This window comes from Triplophysa dalaica, chromosome 1 (genome assembly GCF_015846415.1).
Source record: "Triplophysa dalaica isolate WHDGS20190420 chromosome 1, ASM1584641v1, whole genome shotgun sequence".
NCBI classification, from domain to species: domain Eukaryota; kingdom Metazoa; phylum Chordata; class Actinopteri; order Cypriniformes; family Nemacheilidae; genus Triplophysa; species Triplophysa dalaica.
Window position 1 is genome coordinate 32,524,172 of NC_079542.1, and position 20,945 is coordinate 32,545,116.

General features: G+C 37.4%; 1 protein-coding gene across 5 annotated transcripts in view; it reads left to right on the forward strand.

The window, feature by feature from the left end:
- The first annotated feature begins 2,524 nt into the window (after positions 1–2,524).
- Positions 2,525–20,945, forward strand: part of adamtsl3 (ADAMTS-like 3) — a 130,156-nt gene continuing 111,735 nt past the window's right edge. For 3 of the 5 annotated variants that reach the window (XM_056734676.1, XM_056734761.1, XM_056734923.1), the window contains exons 1-2: positions 2,527–2,821; positions 3,310–3,429. In XM_056734676.1, the coding sequence (XP_056590654.1) occupies positions 3,361–3,429 (69 nt within the window). In that variant the 5' untranslated portion in view covers positions 2,527–2,821; positions 3,310–3,360. Of the gene's footprint in view, positions 2,822–3,309; positions 3,430–20,945 lie in introns of all 5 variants that reach the window. The other 2 variants (XM_056735000.1, XM_056734842.1) reach the window with 2 other exon arrangements.

Sequence of the window (20,945 nt, forward strand, 5' to 3'; positions counted from 1 at the left end):
GCCATATGCAGCGTTGCCAGCTATTACCAATAATAATATAGCTCAAGAAGCCTGCTTGAGAAGTTGATAAATGTCGCTAAAAAGGTTAAACATAATTATTAGTGACGTCATCATCCCATATTTGTACTCATAGGTAGGGCTAAGTAATTTGTTGTGCAAATTTTCCTGACAATAAATAATTTAGTAAAAAAAGTAGTTCATATTTTACATAAATCTATAATAAAATACATACTATTGAATCAAATAATTTTAAATTCTAACTTATTTTAAACCTCATGTATTTATTGTCTATGTCCTTGAACGTACATGTCTTGCCTTCATAATGTTTGGGTTTTTCATATACTGCTTGTTTTGTGTTGTTGTCTATATATTACACTTTCCGTAGAGCTGCACAACATGTTTTCTAATACACAATAAAGTTCTACCCTATTCTGTTCAATAAAAAAAGTAATTCGTCGTTGGAAATGCTTTTTTTGCTGGACACAATCAAAAGGAACTACAAAGACCATAGACATGATCACAACAGGAAATGACGAAACCTTCAGAATAAAAGATTTGAAAATAAAAGCGTCTGCAGAATCCTGAGATATTATTAAAATGTCATTTTTTGTATTTACAAGACAACTAACTGCGAACAGCTTTATAACGATATGATGGTGAGTAAAAAATGACAGATTGTTTGACGTTTTAAACAACTTTATAAATGACCCATGAGAATTTTTAGTTTTTTCTTCCGTAAAGGCCACACTCTTTTATAAATGAGGAGACTTGACAAAGTTATATTGTGCTACAGAAAGGTTCTGTGGTCCTTTATGAAACCACACAATTTAGGATTTAGCTTTAGGAACATTTGTTTTTATCAACAATCTCAGATATTGCTCTTAAAATCAAATCATTTTAGCGAGGCTTTAGATAGTAATGCCTCACAACGCCACCACAAAACAGTGAATATATTGTTAGTTAGAAACACAACACAAAAACAATGGACTTTAAATGTTTTCATTTGTAAATAAACAAGTAATTAATGTGCATTTTTGCTCAGTGTCGCACAACGCCCCCCGGTGGATTGTAAAGTAATTGCAACCTCTTATAAACTGTTTAAATCACACCATTACATTAACATTTAGGCATTTGGCAGACGCTTTTATCCAAAGCGACTTACATTGCATTATCCTATACATTTTACATAGGTATTTTCAGTCCCCTGGGATCGAACCCACAACCTTGCTCTTACCACTGAGCTACAGGAAAGCTTTGGAGAATGACACCAGGAGAATGATAGACATCTACTGTCAAATACTCATGAGATCATTTGTCGAAATAATCTCTAGAAAATCTGTCTTTTAAATGTCTGCTAGGTAAGAGAAATATCTCGTGATATTTAAAAAACTATTTGTAAAAATGAAAACTATTGCATGAATTTCTTTAACAGCAGATGGGGATAAAAGTCCATGAATTTGCTTAGTGTTGCTGTTTGTCATTACTTATTGTCTGTAGTGATAACACGAATAAATCACATAGCCAGACATGCATTGGAAAAAAATATGAAATAGATAAAGTCTAAATTTGGATGTCTTATTTTAAATTGAATAATTTTAAGAATTTAATTTGATTAGATTTGATTTCATGTTAATAAAAACGGGTTACAAATGAAAGAGAGATAATCCATTTGAATAAATTACCCATATAGATCAATTATGGTTTGCTAATTGTGTATTTAAAAAAGAATCAGCACAAGAATTTTCTTATTATTCCTATTAGATTTCCAACAGTTCATTATTACATTTACATTTTAACATTTGCTTTAAAATAATGAAAAGCGCACCCATCCCTTTACTCTTTGACTATAGCAGGTGAAAACATATCAAAGCCTCTCGCTGCCAAACACTACTCCACACTTTATAATAAACAGATAAACTCTGTCACAGGAATCGCTTTGATCACTTACAAGAGCATATGAATGATAAAAACTGACATGAGTTACTATGCTGCTATCTGGAAATAATCCAAAGACTCATGATATTCAGTAAACTGTGACTTAATGGTGGAACTAAAGGTTTGCTGCGAGCAAATACACTGTAACACTTCAATTTATAGAATTAAATGAAAAAATTAAGAGAAGAGCTCAAAATAGTATACTTATAACATACAATGAAACGTCTCTCATCATCTTCTTTCATAGACAAATCGAGGTCTGACACATTTTGTAGGCCTATGTCAAAGCAGAATCGTGTGAAATATTTTTTGGAATAACCAAACTGTCAACAATGTGTGCATAATTCTATTAATAATAAACATTTTCTGTATTATTTCATCAAAATACTTGAATTAAAATCTTGAATTTTAATTAGATTTAACCGACTGAAAAAAGAACTACAAGTGCCATTCAATTTTGATCATTTCGTGTCAAAGACACGCTTTTATTGTTTATTGCTTATTTATTTTTACAGTGCATTATTTCTGCCATGCACGTGTTAGCCGTAAAAACGCCTTCATCTGAACATCCCAGTCTGGCTTTGATGAGACGGTCCAGCTGAAGACACGTCTCGTGCAGGGACGCCTGGTGGAGCGCGAGCGCTCATCACATGAACTTCAGTGCGAGGTACGCAGCCCGAGGACGCGCAGCCTGAGGACGCGCAGCCCCGCGCTGAGGACGAAGAATAAAACTCATAGTTATTTCACGGACGTTTATACCGGATTCACCGCCTGTGACATTCGTGCGAGCGCCGCGTAACGACGCGATACATTATTAAGGACCACTGATGCGACGCGCGCGTTTCACGGATTACAATGTGAATCTATGAGTTTACTTCGCAGCAAGGTAAGGCCGTCTGCATTGACTGTTTATAAATCTGAGTTTGTTAAGAATAACATCAGCACACTAATGTTTAGTTTTATTATTTTTAAGGCTCTTTATATCGCAACTTTGATTTGTCTGCTCTGACAGCGCGTGTGCATCTGTGATCCATACAGCATCTCAGTATCCAGGTTGCTCGGTTGAATCCTTAAGTCAATATGGGCATTTATGACACGCACTGCTGCCCAGAAATGATCCATACCAGCGATTACTCTGCATTCTTACAGCTGATGCATTATGCATGCAGAATACCTGAGAAAGAGGCAGTGTTTTCATGCCATTCACAGTCAGGACACTAGCACCTTTCTCTCAGTGTTTGAGCACTGTTATTAAATAAATTAGAAGATTAACATGTGCTTAAAATTGAAAATTGAAAACTGAGAGTCTACCTGTAATAATCAGACTTCTTACATGATATTTCACGTTTAAAGTGCATTCCTGTCTGTCTCCAGGCTGGCATCTGACTAACATCATTTAGACAGGTCTGGAACAGGATCTTAAAGATGGAGTTTTGGATTTTGCCCGCGTGCCGGATCACCGTGATGGTGATGCTTATATCATCCACTGTTCAGGTAAATGTCAAGCGTTGTTTTTTGTGGCGCAAGTTATCGCTCGCATCAATACAATCAATCACAGTATGTCTGCACTTAAAAAATGTATGCTGTAGTTTATTTCACTCTCTGATATGCTATGCTTTGGGATGTTTTTACAGTGGACTATGTATGTTCATGTCAATCTCAGACTGAACGTTTTTAGTTTAATTTGTAAATATTCATTGGTACATCATTGTTTATGAATGCTTCATTTCATTTGTGTTTCCAATCCTGGCCATATTTTACAGCGTCGAAATGTAAATGTGAAAGAGAATGGCTCTTTGTTTGACTTGTTCTCAAATCCAATATAGTGTAACTGAATTTGTTTCAGTTGAACCCTGCCTGGCTACGGCTGTTCGTATTGACTAGATTTGTTGCTAGACGTTGTTGCAATATAGAGTCAGACGGTCCAGTTTGGGTTCTGTTCACCCGAAAATTTAAATTCTTTCATTGTTTATTCACCCTCGTGTAGTGTAAGACTCTTTCTGTGGTGGAACGCAAAAGAAGATATTTTGAGAAACGTCTTGGTGGTTTTGTCTTACTATTTTCTATAGAAGTTAATTGCGTCCAATGTTGTTTGTTTGCCAACGTTCTTTAAAATATCATCTTTTGTGTTCTGCAGAAGAAAGTCATACATGTTTGGAATGACATGAGGGTGAATAAATGATGAAAGAATTTGTATTTTTGGGTGAACTTTTTTCAGATCAAGAAGTATTCAGAACAGACGAGTTGGCATCTTTCTAGTTTGTATTATCATCCATCCTCTCAATTCTGTTCATAGTCACACGCTCCATCATAGGTCCACCCAGAGCCGTTGAATGTTCCTTCTTAGTTAGAAACTGAAGACAGCAGGATAGTTATATATAGAGGGCTGCGTGGATCTTAATGGAAGAGCTGGCATGGGCATGGATGCCAGCCTAATCCATTACAATAGAGCCACTCGATAACAGCAATTTTCACCTGAAGTGGCCAAATCTCTTTGTCCCGTGTGCCAGTACATGAATAACGACAGGCGAAACCCAAGTCCTTTCTTTGTGGGATTCTGCCGAGGCCGAATGAAATAGAGATTAAAGTACGGAGGAGAGAGCATAGCAGCAGTGCACTCTGGGATAGGGTTACAAATGGCCACGCCGAGCGCCTTTTCCATTCATATGCCATTTGTCACTCCTGTAGTCTGTGCAAGCTAATGGTGGTATAATAGTGTATTAAATGTATTAAAAACTACTGTATTGACTTTCTTACACCAAGAATCAATATTTTTAGTTGCAATTTTTACATAAATACATTGTGGCAAATATAAACAAACCACCAAACAAAGTCTGCGAGAAAGCAAACTATGCAAAAACATGCTTGCAGAAGGTTTCACTAACAATCCCTTTAAGTTATGAAAACATTAGTGTACATTAACACATTCAGAAATAATGTAAGAATAATGTTTTCATGCCAGTGTTTTTATAGCATTTATAGAATATTTAGCAATGCTGTATAAATAAGAAAAGCTCTTTTAACGTGCAAAACTCCTTTGGGTAACTTGGAATGAACTAAAAATATACACTGAAATATTGATAAAATGACAAATAAATACAGAAAAGAAGTACATTTTAGATTAAAGTTTTTAAAAGATGAAAATCTCCCCCCACAAAAAGTAGTTTAAATTCAAAGTGACACACTCGCGATACGCTTCACAATTTAACATATTCATGCAGACAGGTGATTCCAGACATCCATCATTTAGTCTAAATTGAAATTTGATGTGCATTTATCCCGAGTCCCCATTAAAGCTCTTTGCAGTAATCTCTCAGAATAATATTTGTTCTACGGGCTAAACACTTTGGCTTGATTTATGCGCGTGTGGGAGCTGCCGCTGGGACTCCTTAAGAAGCCGTGAGTTTCAGCTCAGAAAGTCAAGTCAAACAGGTGTTTTCACTACGCTTTTCCCACATCTCCTGTTTTCTGCTTTTTCTATTAGAGAGCGGTTCTGCTCTTTAACCTCTCGCTGGCAGAACGCTCCTCTGGACTCCACGCATACACACACACGTGCACGGACACACACAAACAGTCTTCTTGACGCAATTGCTTTTACATTAAATAATTTCCCCCGGTTGTTGTAATGTGGGTTTTGTCCTTAAAACTTCACTTTGTTCATTGTGATGAAATTATTATTTGCTTGCATAAATGGCTGAAGGAGCCTGAGTGTGAATCTCATCGAATCTGTGCTCATTTGTGTGCATGCCTGAAAATAGGAACGTTTTCACACAGAAATAGTGATTCATCATTAAGTTGCACTTCGTTATATATATAGTTATAATACATTATTCGCAGAGTGCATGTTTAAAACATGCTAAGCCAAATTTTGTTTATATAACCATTAGAAATTGAATATCTACAACGCTGTAAGTTAACAAAATGTGTGTTACATTTCCATCTGGTTCCGTGTTAAAATGCAGTTGAAATATGTATAAAAGGTGATTGTTGTGTTCGTTGTGTGTGGTTTAGAGAATGGCACACTTGTACATGACCTCAGATGTTAGGATAGGTTTCAAAGAGTGACGGACACCTACAAAGTAGAGATGTGTGAAAAGCGTTTATTTGGAGATGGTTTAAATGTGTATCATGTTTTATCACATAGAATAAACCAGAGTTATCTGATTAATTAGAAAGAGGAGGTTGACTGTCAAACATCCTCACCATTTAACGGCATGTGTAATTATTTACGTAGCTAGCAATAAACACTTTAACAGATTAACACACTGCAGCTTATTTGATCAGTAAGATTTTCTTCAAATTGCTGTTTCATTATGACAAGATTTTACCTAAAAGTAAAATTTTACTGAAATGCAGTTTGCGTGAATTTCTACTGTGACGCCCCCTGTGGCCAAACTAAGAATGCACGCTTGCACATTTCTGTTGGATTTTGAATCGTGTTCATACTGTCGTCACAGTATTAGTTTATTTCTTAGGATGATCGCTTCCAAAAAAATCACGTTAATTAAAATATGTTGCTATCTATTGACATAAAAGAATAGTGCTATGAATCGAATTCTTCGAAGTTTGAAATTGAGGTTGCAGAAACGTGTGGTTGTGAATGTAGAGTATGTAATTATTTCAACCTTTCATCCCTATGTTGTTAATATCAATCTCTTAAAGGAAAATTTCGCCTTTAAAAATAAAATTCTGTCATCATTTTCTCACATTGTTTTCATTTTAAACCTGTGTGATTTTTTTTTCTTCTTCTGCAAAATACAAAAGAAGATATTTTGAAAAATGTTGGTTACAGAAAACTGTTGGTCCCGATAAGTAGATTTCTTTGTAGCAATATTTATGCAAGCACTCTAATTCTGCATGGTGGGAAAGCACACAGTCCCTCTTTTCTGAAATCCAGGGTTGTTTTTTGTCCCAAAAGCAACATTTGAAGAGAAGCGCAGAGGTTAACTGAGTGCATAGTCAACCATCACAGGCCGGAGTGGATTTTGAAACTGTAATTCTTGCTTGGCTTATACCATAGATTATGACAAGCAGATGTTATATTAACCTCATGCCTGATTGCTTTTTATTGTATTGTGTTTTCAGCAGTATCGATAATCTCAAGTGCTCAATTGAAGCCATTTGTGCCCTTTCTTTCAATGTCACCCTCTTCTCACTTAAAGCTGCGTTCCCTTTCCATTTTTTTACGCTTTTTCCAATTTATAGATTCAGAAACAATGCGGTTAAGGATCACGCTGTAGGCGGACTTGTAAATGAGCCTATTGTTCTGGCTTTCTCCTAACAGACAGAAAAGACATAACAATATAGTATTTATATAACTTTGTGAAGAGTTTCAGTAATTTTTTGGGGTGTAGAGTAAACCATAAGGGGGAGAAAGAAAACTGTTGCATTCTGGTGCAATAGCAGTTAAAAGAGACTGGATTTTGACAACTACGCCATATAAACGTTTTAAAAATGTCCACATTTTAAGAGAACCCTAGAGTCCCCTCTAGCCATAACAATACAGAGGAATGAAAGAGTTTGGATTACTTTAAAAAGCTAACAAAAATCCTCATGAATTTAAAGGGCCTATGCATTTTAAAATGTGAAACTGCAAGGAAAGAAACAAAATAACAGTGTGGACGCTAATATATTTATCATTATCATTTTCATTATTATTCTTGATTTAAATTGGACTTTGTGTGTCCTCTTAAAAGTGTCAGATATGAAACTGACCAGCACCATTTTTGCAAAGAAAGAAAAATACGTGAAGTTTTCCCGCATGAGGTCGAGTAAATGATGACAGGACTTTTCATTCCGTTTCTTTTGTTTCCATCCATTCACGCTGTCGTAGCTGTGCTAACACGGGTCGCTTCCAGCACAGACGCAGCGGGCCTCTCAGCACGTCAGCTCGCCCCGTAACCGGCCTGTTTGCCTTTCTAACGGATCTAAAAATATGCCAAGAAAGCTTTCATCTCACACTGCTAACTTAACAAAACATGAAACGAGAATTAGAAGCAGTGTCGTGAAATTCTACCTCGCGTGAATGTATTGCAGCAACAGCTCGCCGTGCCTGGATGAGAGAGAGTCCACAGCAAAAATCACTCAGCGGAGTCACACAGCCGATATTTTAATCTGATGGCAAATGTAGCCAGATTGAAAGTTTCACTTGGCGTTCGTTTTTCTCTTCAGCTGATCTTTTTATTATGATATTGAAACTTTATTCAGATTGAGCTCAGCGGATCATGTGTTATTGTGTAAGTGGACGCTCTGTGTTTTCCGTGGAGATGTCTGAAAGGGCCTTGAAAGGTTTTCTCCATCTGTGTCGCTGTACTGTGACTGCCTTGCGCGGCTGAGCTTCAGTCTGTTTGAACAGCTGACACTTAAAACGGGGACAAAGAAAACGACTCCAGGCTTCCTTACCGCTGGAAACCCCAGGAACGGTTGTGTGTGCCTTTTAGTGGCCTCTTACATCTGTATATTCGGTCATTGAGGATCAACAGAAGCCTACAGTGGCCCCAAAGCATTTGGACACCCCAAAATAACCTTGAATTATCCCTTTAAAAACATGTGAATTTAATAGAAGATATAAATATAGATGCGCCCAAGTGGCATTGAGAGAGAGAGAGAGAGAGAGAGAGAGGCAAAGTCTCCTTGCTTTACAGTTATTATGTTGAACCTGTAATTGTAAAGACATCTACCATAATGCATCTTCTTTTATTATTTATTTTGGATATTTTTCAAAAAAAGTAAACGGTAACCTTTTTGAACTTCAAACATTGTTTTAAAGTGGTACTTGAAGTAACGTTTTTGAGCCAAAATAGATGTTTACTAGTCACTAAATACGATTAATTGGTACCGACCGTCAATGAAGGCCGACCTAGAAACAAAGCAAATGCAAATGAAACATCTGCTTCGCATTTATTTGACTAAGCAATAACTGTCCGTCTTTTTTTAATATATATATATATAGAGAGAGAGAGATCTTGTTGTCCATTCTCTCCTTTCCTTACTCCATCTTTAATCCTCCTAGTAGCATGGCATTGTAAAATAAATGTACAAATCGTTTTTCAATGCAGATTTTTTGGGGGATATATGTGTACTCCTGTCATTAAGCCACCAAAACAACATCTAATGAACAGAATGGAGTGGTGCAGAGATGACAAATTTTGTTACTTTTGAAGCCGGAATACAATCACCGGAAGTAAAAAGCTAACACAAGGTTATAAACAGACTACACTTAAGGTCGCTCAATATCAACGTCACCACCAACGAGCCTCTGACAACATCTTCAAACTTCATTAAAAACGTGTTTGTGATTTGTGTCAGATTTGTGTCCATGTTGCATTATTTGTGAGACGATGACGTCTAACGTCCGAGCCAAAGGAAGTGGTCACTTTTAGCAACTTGTTAGCAACCACCGACACAAAGTGATTAAAAAGAATCAAGAGCGGGTTACAACTGGTTTGTTTTATGTTGTAGATTAAAAAGTGAAAATATTCAGAGGTTTTCCTAACCAAAGACCTTGTTTCAGGCCATTTACCAAAAACCCATAGACTTTAAGGCGAAGTACTAAAATGCTAATTTGTCATTTCTGCAGTTCGCTTTTACAATGTGCCTTGTCAAGCTTGATAACCACATTGTTAGTAAGACAATAAACATATACACTTAATGAAAAAATGTGCGAAACAAAAAATGTCTGTGGAATTTTCTGTGAACACCAGGTGCTGGCTTCTTATGCACAAATGAAGTGCAAAACGGTCTTGTTGTTGTATGTTGTTTTAAACGGTGCCTCATTACGTATGGTGAATAGTTCTTTATCTTTTGACATATATTACTCTTGATGAATTCTCTCTCTCTCTGTTTGTACTTCCCTCTCTCTAGCTCTTTCCCTCAGAGTCTCCGGTGAGTTGAGCTGAAAGGCTCTTTCATTGACAGTTACTGTGTGGCCATTCACACTAAGTAGCGGTAAACAGACACGCTGACTTTTCTGCACCCACTGAATCACTGAATCATTTGGATGGACCACCCCCACCGCGCGCGGCCCCCGAGACATGGCAATAAGACTCTTGACACCAAGGCCTGGCACTTATTTTACGAGGCCATTCATGAGTCTAGTCAGTCACGATTCTTGCAGCTTTCGATGGAGACAGTGGCATCTGTATAACAAGGTTTTACAGCTAAAACGTTGACATTTTAAAGTATCTTGGACGTTAAAGATATTTGACACATTTCAGCTGCTGAATAAACTGATGTCTGACATAAGTCAACACGTAATGCTGTGGGCGACTCGCAATTTACTTTTTTAACGTGACGGATTTCCACGTGTTTAATGAGAAAACATGTAGGATGGGACTTCCAAAAATCAATTGGATTATGAAAAGGGGTATAGCCAGCTGCCGCTTCAGTTACTGCCCTTACGGAAAGAAAATATATTTCCTATTATATGAATTCAAAATACATTGACATATGAGAAAATATACAGAATAATATATTGAATAATACAGAAGGAATTGCCTCTTTTCATATATTGAAAAGTATATCACAATATATGTCATTTTATATTCAGAAATATACTTTATAATACACTGATATACATGTGATAAGATATGTTGCTGGATGTTTAAAAATACATTGACCATAATATATTTACTCATGCCATATATACACAAAATGTATATTTCTTACGTCTAACAATCATTTACAATATATGTTTCATATTTTACAACATAGCTAGTTTACAATACCATAAGTACACCTGCTCATAATAAAGCACATTTACTGCACTGAAAAGCGCACAGCCATGACTTCTTAAATAAAGTAATATATAATCTTAATGCTGTTTGGCCAATTGTTATCCTAACCACAGGCTCTACTCTTCAACACCATGGTAACCCCACAAAGTTACACATACTAGAAACCCTTCTTATTCAAAGTAATACAACATTAAACACTTACAAATCTCCCCCTATATAGATCTCCTCTTTATTAATATTCAACAAAAAGACAGGAAATAACGCCTACATTTACAATTTTTTAAATAACACCAGCTTCCAATATATGGAAATGTATTATGTAATATATCGCATTATATTTTATAGTGCATTCCCATATGTTTTTGTTCCATAAGGGTCCACATGCGAGAACCCCGACCCAGAGAATCATAATCTTTTCAATATTGAGCGTTGCATTCCATCCCCATTCATTGTAGTGGCAGAATATGTATGTCTTTTGTTAAGCTTTACAATAAGGCTCTATTCACTGTCATGAGTTAATACATTATCAAACATGAACAAACAATAAGAAAGTGGTCTGTGTTAATAAAAGTGCTAACGGATACAACTTTATTTACAAGCTTTGTAAATAGTGTAAACCGTATGCTATCACCTTTGCTATTTGTTATTCTCGGTTAATAAGTATTCCAGTCTCCACAGCAGTGAAACCTTCTGAATTTACATATGGATGACATCCCGAAACAGTTCAGCTCAGCGTTTGTCGACCTCACGCCGTCTGTTATCTCCTGCTCTCAACAAACAGCGCTTTACAGCCAAAATGAAATGATGCAATCAAAATGCAATTACATCGTGGAGTGGGAGATTGTGACTGTTGGGATTTATGGGAAATCATTTGTGTTATAATATATTACACGTCCAGATCCTCAGGGACTTGTGTCAAACAGCTAGCACACAAGATTTTTCACTTTCCAAACTGGGATTTTAGTCTGGTATCACTTTGAAATAAAGCGCACATGTGTATCTGTTGCCAGAACCTGAGAACGGTGTTGCTATTGCTTGCGGACTTTAGAGAAACTATGTCTCGAGCCTTTGACCCCTCCCCTTTCATCTGGGTGGTAAGGACAACTGTGAATTATGGATGTAAGGACCATTAAACGCTTAGTGGTAAATCCATAACTTCCTGCTGAGCCAAGGCTGGACTTTTCCCACTATCCCTGGAAACAGGATTTGGGTCCTTTAGGGAGGACAGCAGCGTTTTGTTGTTATTAGAGGTGGAGGAGGCCGGGTTAAAGGTTAGTGAACGTGGAGTGGCGTTAAGGTGACGTGTTAAGGACGATGATTAGAGACAGAAGAGGTTTGGCCGAGGGTTCGAGTCAGATGTGGGGTGCTGTGTGCTTTTAGGCCAGGGTGATAAGAACTGTTAAGAAGCATTAACTGTTAAGGAGGTTAAGAGGAGGCTGTTGGGTCATGGGGTATATGTGTGGTTATCTTGGCTTGTTCCAGACTCTTTCAGATGGAAAAGTTCATATGTGATTAGCTGCATTGCAACAGTATAGTGGTGCTAAATAAAAACCATGTCAGTTGTAGAAACCTTCACCGAGGTTTTCAGCAACAAGATTATTATCTGTTAAATACTATTGCTCGATTCCAAAACCTAGTGAGCTGCACTTGCTCTCTACTGCCTAGACAGACAGAATTCACATTGAAAAAATTATCTACAAAAGATATCTATAAACTTGTTTGCTACAAAACATTGACAAAATTTACATTTTGAACAATATTAGCATGAAAAATGTATAGTCTCTATATACTATCAACAATTTCCATGACATCAACTTGCACTTCTGCTTCTCATCAGAATCTAATATCTAAGGTAAACTAAACACTACTGGCTATTAAAAAAATAGGAGGTGCAATTTAATACATTACGACTGCCCTAATTTCTTGTTTCAGTAGAAGTGCGGTAAAAATAGTGGGCTCTCTGCATTTTTGAGAGACTTAAACCAGAGTGAAATGAGAAAATAGTTCAATTTAGCAGATGCTGTACATTGTACAGTGTTTTTTGGCATTTCTAACAATCATAGGTAGTTTAGTTGGCTAGAGTAAGGTTAGGGTTAGGCTTAAGGTTTCGTTAAGACTTGAAACACGTTTTAAGTCAAAGCCAACAAGCCACGCCCACTAATCTGACTCGAAACACCAAGGATTTAGTGAGTGCCCGAAAGCCGACCGTATTCAGAGCACCGCCATTACTGTTTAGGATGCGTGGAATGGTGTGCTGTGATTTGTTAGGCGGATATATCACATTCTGCAGAAAAGTCAGACTGGCTTATATTGCGGTTTGGAATGAAAGGGAGAAAACATGACTGAATAACACGGCGGATATCGCATTTTGCGTAAAATTAAAAAGTGCCATTACAATACAGACCTGATACAATTCAGATTTTGGCGGAAACTCATTTTCCGTTATGAAACCAAACTCTTAATTTGAATTTTATAACGAAATGTTAATTTATGATAGTATCATTTAACCCATTTATAAAAACTGCAGATTTCAAGGCATTTCAATGGGGTTTTAAAGGTGACATATTTTACGATATTTCGAGATCTTTGTGAATGTGTAAACATCAATCCATGTTAGAGATTGCGATCGTGATTTTGATCCTACGATGAGGTTGCTTTGCACCATCTGCTATGGCGAGGAACGCAACACTGAGCGGATCCACTTGCGCGTCAGACCGTTTCCACAAATAGCAATAACAGTCGCGTTAGTTATGCTTTATCAGTTCAGAACTGAAATGGATAATAAATAGTGGTGGGCATAGATTAATTTTTTTAATCTAGATTAATTCCAAGATTAATCTAGATTAATCTAGATTAAAATGGCTCATTTGAATTCTGCCGAAGGCATTCAGAATATGTGTGCTACCCAAATAATGACTAAAAGTAAGTCTTTGAGAACGGGTGTCTCAAGCCAGGTGGCGCATTAGACCAGGGGCTCATCTCCTGTTTCCAAAATGCATCACAAACTGCTTGAGAAAGCTGTTCTACTATGATAATTGGTGATGAAAATTAAATTATGTTCAATAAAATGAACTTGTGTTTACTTCCGCATTAGCTAAGGGATGCTTTGCGTTTAGGTGGTACTTGAGACTGGAAGAGCTCCTACAGTACATTTACATTTAGTCATTTAGCAGACGCTTTTATCCAAAGCGACTTACAAAGAGTGAGGGAGCAACAAGCGATATGTCATACAGGAGCCATAATACATTAGATCTCAATACAAAGTTACTGGTTTCAACTAAAGCTAGACCAGTACCTGTTGAGAGAAAGTTTTTTTTTCAAACCAATTCCTCATTGCACAAGGTGCAAACAACCTTAGTCTTGTCGATGTTTCTATTGGGAAGCTTCTTTAAAATTAATATTCCCTGAAGCAAACCCGGCGGCTTCATTGCTGCATCCATGTTAGCACGTCACGTTTGATGCGGTAATTTCACAGTAACGTTATGTTGTGTTCAGACCAAACGCGAATGGCGTGTCAAGCGCGAGTGATTTATGTGTTAATACAAAGAGCCAATAGACCTACTTGCTGCGCGAATCGCGCGAATGAAGCCCTGGTTATGAGATGATGAGGCGGCTTCTGCTTCCGCGAATGACGCGAATCACGCGAGTTGAAAAATCTCGTTCTCGCCCCGTACAGTGCAGTTAAGCTGGTATACATCCGCGCTAAAATATCAAGGTGAAAGTCATCATAGCTTGCGTAGTATAGACCCAGCTCCCAACCCAACTTTGAGAATAGATTAACGGCGACATTTTTTTTAGCGCACGATAAGAGTCTCGCAACGCCGTTAACGGCCCACCACTAATAATAAAACAAGCAGATGGACCAGGAGACATTTGCAAGCAGTAGAATGGACATAGAAGTGTTCTTCTCTAACTCTGGGCAGGTCGTTGCATGTAGTTTTCCCTACGATGACGTCATCGCAGGGAGAATCAGAAAACGCTTGTTGGAAGAAACGAGTTATGGTTTATGTGGATTTAAAAAAAAGGAGCGAGTGGATGTTTACAATCATAGGCTGGTTTTTATAACACTATGGTCACATATATTGGTGTTCAAACGGCTTATAAAGGTGAATTTTCTAGAATATGACTCATTTTCAGAGTCAACACTTAGTTTATTAGCCAAGTTAGCTTGTGTTGTTAGATGCCACAAATGATTGTGGACCTTAAAATGCCTTTCTCTATAAAAATAGTTGCCAGTGGCTTGACATCATTGGACTGTCTTGTATAGGTGATTGGCTTAAATATTTTGTTTCCGAGCAACATTTTTTTAAAAATAGTTCATTAGAAAAAATGTTGTTATCAGTGTTTTTTGGTGTTGATTTAATTATGCTTATTTCATTCATCTCTTGCTTCAAGAGTTGTTTACCTGATTTTGTCACAATGCATAATGGGATTGCATTTTTCAAAAAGATACACATGTTTTTTTACTTTCTGGAACAGCTTTTTTGATACTAGTGTGGCTGTGATGGGTAAAATTCTTAAAACTTGCAAAAAATTGATACAGAAATCATTCTGTATTATGGTTGTTATTATTGTACGCTATGGCCAGGTACCTAAATAGGACAGGGACAGCTGTAAGCAGATCCCATCCTCAAGGTCAGCTAGACGCCTAACAAAATTCCTCAACAGGATTTTCTCTAAACGCATCACCTGACCTCTCATCAGTGGTCATCGGTGTCTTTAGGAAATCACGACTAAGGATATATGTTATCTAACCTCCTTTTATAGTTTTCTATTCAGAACCTCAATAATATACAAGCCTCATTGTTTTGTTATAGACTCACTATGTTTCACTCTGATTGGTGCCCAACAAGTTTAGTCCCGCCCCCAAGTGATGTACACATTTGTTATTGCATTTTGGTAATCTGGGCTGTTATTGACAACCATGTGTAATTTAGTAACGTTTTATTGAAAGTTTCATTGATTTTTAAGTATGTTAGGTTTAGAGTCATGAATGCCACTGTTTGTTTCGCAGCTGCTGAGTTTTTCCTCAGTTGCTCAGAAACACATGCTGGCATGCAGCAGGCCCATTCGTCACAGGTGTTAACATTGTTACCATGACACACACCTCCCACTTCTTGAGCTCCTGCTTATAAAAGTGCACTAGAGAATATAACATCATAACTTATGACAAAAAGACTTATGACAGCGAAGGTTCTACTACACTTTCAAAAATAAGTATACTTTAAATCCATTTGATGAAGAATACGTCAAGTTCCGGTATGTTTTAGGTTTGGGTATTTTAGCTTTGAGGTTTTTCTCTGTTGGGCAGTAACTTGTGTATTTAGTATGTATCATCAACAGCTTTGCAACTTAGATTCTTAGGGATCATAGAAAGTGTCATCACATTAATGTAAGATGCGGGTTAGTCATGCAAAGGTTGTCGGTTTGATGACAAGAACTCCTAAGAGAAGTATTAATCCTTACGTGGCATGCAAGCCTCTTCTGTTTTGAGGAAGTATGGCCGGAGGCAGCAAGCTCAACACTGCAGGGCTGTTTTGATCATGCTGATAGGAACGTTTTCAAAGAGGCTGCGGCATGCTGAGTTACACAGGTACTATGAATTATATCAGGCTCTCAGGCAGCCATATCCCCTGTAGCCCAAGACAGGCTGCACACTGGAGCTTAGCAGGGTTGAGCCTGGGCAGTACCTGGATGGGATACCTCCTTGGAAAAACAAGGTTACTGCTGGAAGAGGTGTTCGTGAGGACAGCAGGGGGTGCTCACCCTGTGGTATCTATGGGTCCTGATGCCCCAGAATAGTGATGGGGACACTATACTGGAGAAAAAGCACCGTCCCGCGGATGAGACGTTATACTGAGGTCCTGATTCTATGTGGTCATTAAAAATCCAAAATTCACCCATTCGCCTCTTGGCCTCCAAATCATCCCCATATGTACTAACTGGCTTCATAACTCTGTCTCCTCTCCACCAATAAGCTGGTGTGTGGTGGGTGTTCTGAAAAACTTGTGCGAAACATACATAATATTTTGTACCTGCGGTTGTGTCAGAGAGAAACATATGGTGTCATGTAGCATCATATAAAGTATCGTACAAAGTGTCATATAGAGTATCATAAAAAGTGACATTACGTATCAGAGCGTTGTATAGAATAGAATATAGTGTCATGTAGATTATCGTATAGTATGTCATATAGTGCCATATAACGTATAATGTAATATAGAGTATCATGTAGTGATTAAGTATTTAGTATAAGCCTCATAGCCTCATATACAGTGTGATATACAGTATCATATAGTGTCATATAATGTAAAGCGTATCATGTAATGTATAATGTGTCATATATCGTAATATAGTGTGTTAGTATTTATTATAAGTCTTCTAAGTGTAGTAAAGAGTATCATTCTGTGTATCAAAGGGTCATATAGAGTATAAAAGAGTGTCACAAAAAGTGATATTAAGTATCTGAGCGTCAAATACAGTATCACATAGTGTCATATAGTGTTTCATAGTGTTAAATAGAGTATCATATAAAGTTAAAGTGTTTATATATTTATGCATTTTGCAGTATGTGTTCCCTATAAAATCAAATCCATGACCTCTGTGGTCAACGCAATGCTTTACCAATTGAATCACAAAGAGCGTCATGTAAATTGTTTAATTAAGGATCATAAAGTGTCATATAGATTGTCAAATACAGTAGAGTGTCATATAGATCTACATAGCTTGTCATATCATTAAGATTATCATAAAGTGTCATATGAAGTACCATCTACTGTATGTCTAAGTACGTTTCAGGGCAGTACAGTACAGTATGAAACGCAGTTATTTGCCTTTTCATAGAAGTTGTGACTGGTACCAAAATAGCGAATCGTACCTTACCACCTTTTGGAGACCCTCTTGGATCAGAACCAAAAGGGTGGAGCTAGACTCAATGCAGAACGTGGTTGTTTGACAGAGATTCGTCAGTTTTTTTTTTTAACGACGTCGTATACTTTTCGTCTATCAATTAAGAGTGCGATTATTAGTGGAAACATCTTCCAGCTGTCTTTAACAAATCAGGGTTTGCCGTACCAAACTGTACTGTACTGTTTCTATTTACACCTCACCAAAACTTTGTTTTACTAGTTTACTTTGACATGCAAAGCCAACCGCCTCCGTTTAATGTTTAAACTATTTTTAGTTTGTTTTCTATTACTTAATCTCTATTGAGCAGAACGGCAGTAAACTTTACTCTTCAGTGCGGTCAGAATTACACTGAGATCTGAGAAGGAAAACACCCGGTCCTCCAGACAGGGGCTTTACTAAAGCCTCAACAGAGAGACCAGAGATTCTTGTGTTTAAATGGAAGTCAATGGAGGTGATGCCTCGCCTTACCGATTAAATTGCTTTTGGAGGCGGAAATAGACTAATAGCTAATTGACTGCTACGAATTAACACTACTAACACGCTCGCCATGACATATTCATTCTGGATTGAGCTATGTTTGGAGCCTGCGACTGTTAATAAGATAATGGCAAACGTGTTCCGGGAGTTGTTGCGATTTCACAATGATACAGATGAAGCGATAGCTTGTACCACCCATACAGACAAGACGTGTACCCTTAAAGTAAATGATGAATCTTTATTGTCCCACTGACTTCAGAGTCATGGAATGTTCGACCGACCAGATGTTAACCTGACTTTGCTTTTACAAAGAACGCTCACTGGATGTTTCAATGTAGATTTAGATCTTCTCTTGACTATACTGATCTTTGGCATAAATGCTTATCTAAGGTTGGTTTGGTCTGAGGTCTGGTTCCATAATAATCTGGTTTCCGCAGACTGTTGAGTAGACTCATTCTGACAGAATCGAAGCATTCCTCCAGCCAAAGCAGAGCCTTGCGCTTTTAATCTTCAGAGCTAGAATTCATTTCGTGGATGTGGACTTAGTCCTTTATTTATTTGGCCGGCTTGCCCGGCTGAGACAATGTATCTACAGTTCCCTAAAAGAGCGTCTGATGAAACATCCCTTGGCACATATAAAGCACACCTGTGCCGGCTCTTGAAAGTGCCAGTGCGAATGAGCTCGTAATGAATTCATACATGGCGATAAGATGAAATTCGGTGACGTACCTTCCGTCGAAAACAGAGATGCGACCTATGCAGAAATAGTGTGTAAAAGGTATAGTTTGCCCAAAAATGATTAATCCTCATGTCGTTCCAAACCTGTATGACTTTCTTTCTTCTGCAGAGCACAAAAATATATTTTGAAGAACGTCAGCAACCAAACAACACTGAGCCCCTTTGACTTCGATTGTCTCAAAATATCTTGGTTTGTGTTCCACAGAAGAAAGAAGTCATACAAGTTTAAATGATATTAGGGTGGATAAATGATGACCGGATGATTTTTGGTGAACTATCTATCGCTTTAAGATTTGTTTATCGAAGCAGAGGTGGTGCTTGTAATGTTTCTTCAAACGGACATTTGAGACCCGCTGCCATTCCAACATTTCTCTCTTGGTTTGGGCACTTAGGGGGGTCAAATGTCAGACAATGAACATCATCACAGAGCTTTACAGCTCTGAGAACCTCCCACTGTTTCTATTCTTGGTTACAAAATAAATGTCATCCCTGTTACCCATATAAATGATATTATTGTTGGTCTGTCAGGGTGGTTTCACGTGGAGTTGAGTGCAGAGTTGCCCTTGTTTCTACTGTGGCTGTTGGTGAGAGATGGCCAAGCTTCAATCTTTGATGTGTGAGAAACGAATGAAGTCGAGCAGATCAGAGTTTTTTATAGGAAATCTGTGTGGGCCCCTGGAGGTGCTTCGGGGCCTCACAGGGAATTTATAGGAGATGTCCCCTGCTAACTTAGTCAGTAGCTCAAGGATGTCTGTGTGTGTTTGAGGGGGACACAGATGGTGGGGTGTTTACGTGGTCCGGAGGGACAGGACAGGTGGCAGATGAGACTTGTTTCGTCTGGAAGCAGTCTGAGTTGAAGCTTAAATGTACAGAGAATTTTGTGTGATTCAATACAGACTTAGAAATGTACATTTATTTCCATTGTATGGACATAAAACCACTAAAACATTTTTCAAAATATTTTCTTTTGGGTTCCAATGAAAAGGACATGTAAACTAGGATAAAAACAGGATGCAGAATTTTAATTGGAAGGTTAATAATATGAACAGCTGCTGTCTAGGTTACATTTGTAATAACCATTCCTTAGATTAGTATAGTTTAGTTAAATAGATGGAGTTTACTTACAGTAACTAACAATAAAAAGTATATTGTAAGTATAATTAGTGTAGTAAGTATACTAATATCAAAGCACTAGTGGTATAATTAGAAATGTGCTATTTCAATACTACTTGGGACTAAGCTGGCACCTTTTTTCATTTATAAATGTATACTTCTAGGCAGGGGTGCCGCTAGGGTTTCTGGGCCATCTGGCTAATTTGTACTCCAGGTCCCAAAAGAGTAATCGCATATCGCTTTCAATAAGAGACAAAAATAAATACATTTTAACGGTTATATTAATTAAATGAGTCTCTAAATCTTAGTCTATAAATAAAAAATAAAAAAATATGAATTACAAATACTTTTGCTCACAAACTTGAGCTGTTACACACACCAATAAAATTGTTACATTTAAAGATGGCCAACAACAACAATAGGCTACATCTTTGCTAGAAGTTTACTTTACTCGATCAAGAAATGCTTGACCAAAGCTTGTTTTATTATTATCATCATATTCATAACAGGTTTCACACACCAGTAGCTTCAGTAAAGCAAAAATAGCGACAGATCATTAAACTCTAGAAAGCAGCTATACTCTTAAGTTATTCCTGTTTTCATCAACAGGATTCTACAATGACTTAAATGAAACGAAGAGGATAACTATAGCAGATTACAGTATACATTTTGATTGATTCTTAAAGCTGTTGCAAGGTGAGAAGCTTTAATATACATAAATGGACTAGTTAAGCCTGTATTGCGTTTCTCTCTTTTCTAAAGCTCATCTTAATCACCTCGATTCTCGAATGCATAAAAATACTTTCTTGGCCTATTGTGTTACAAAACATTGGGGTGTGTAACTGATAGAATGTATAGATTATGTTAATTAAAACCATAACACAAAACAGGGAACGTAAATCACCATGTTTTTTTAAAAACTGGTTTCTTTCTTTCTCGTCTCAACCTCTCTTCTCTCTCTTATGTCTCTTCTGATATCCAGATTTTGTCTAAAGCTGCGCCATGTTGATACACGTACAGAACTGTGAAGCGCTGCAG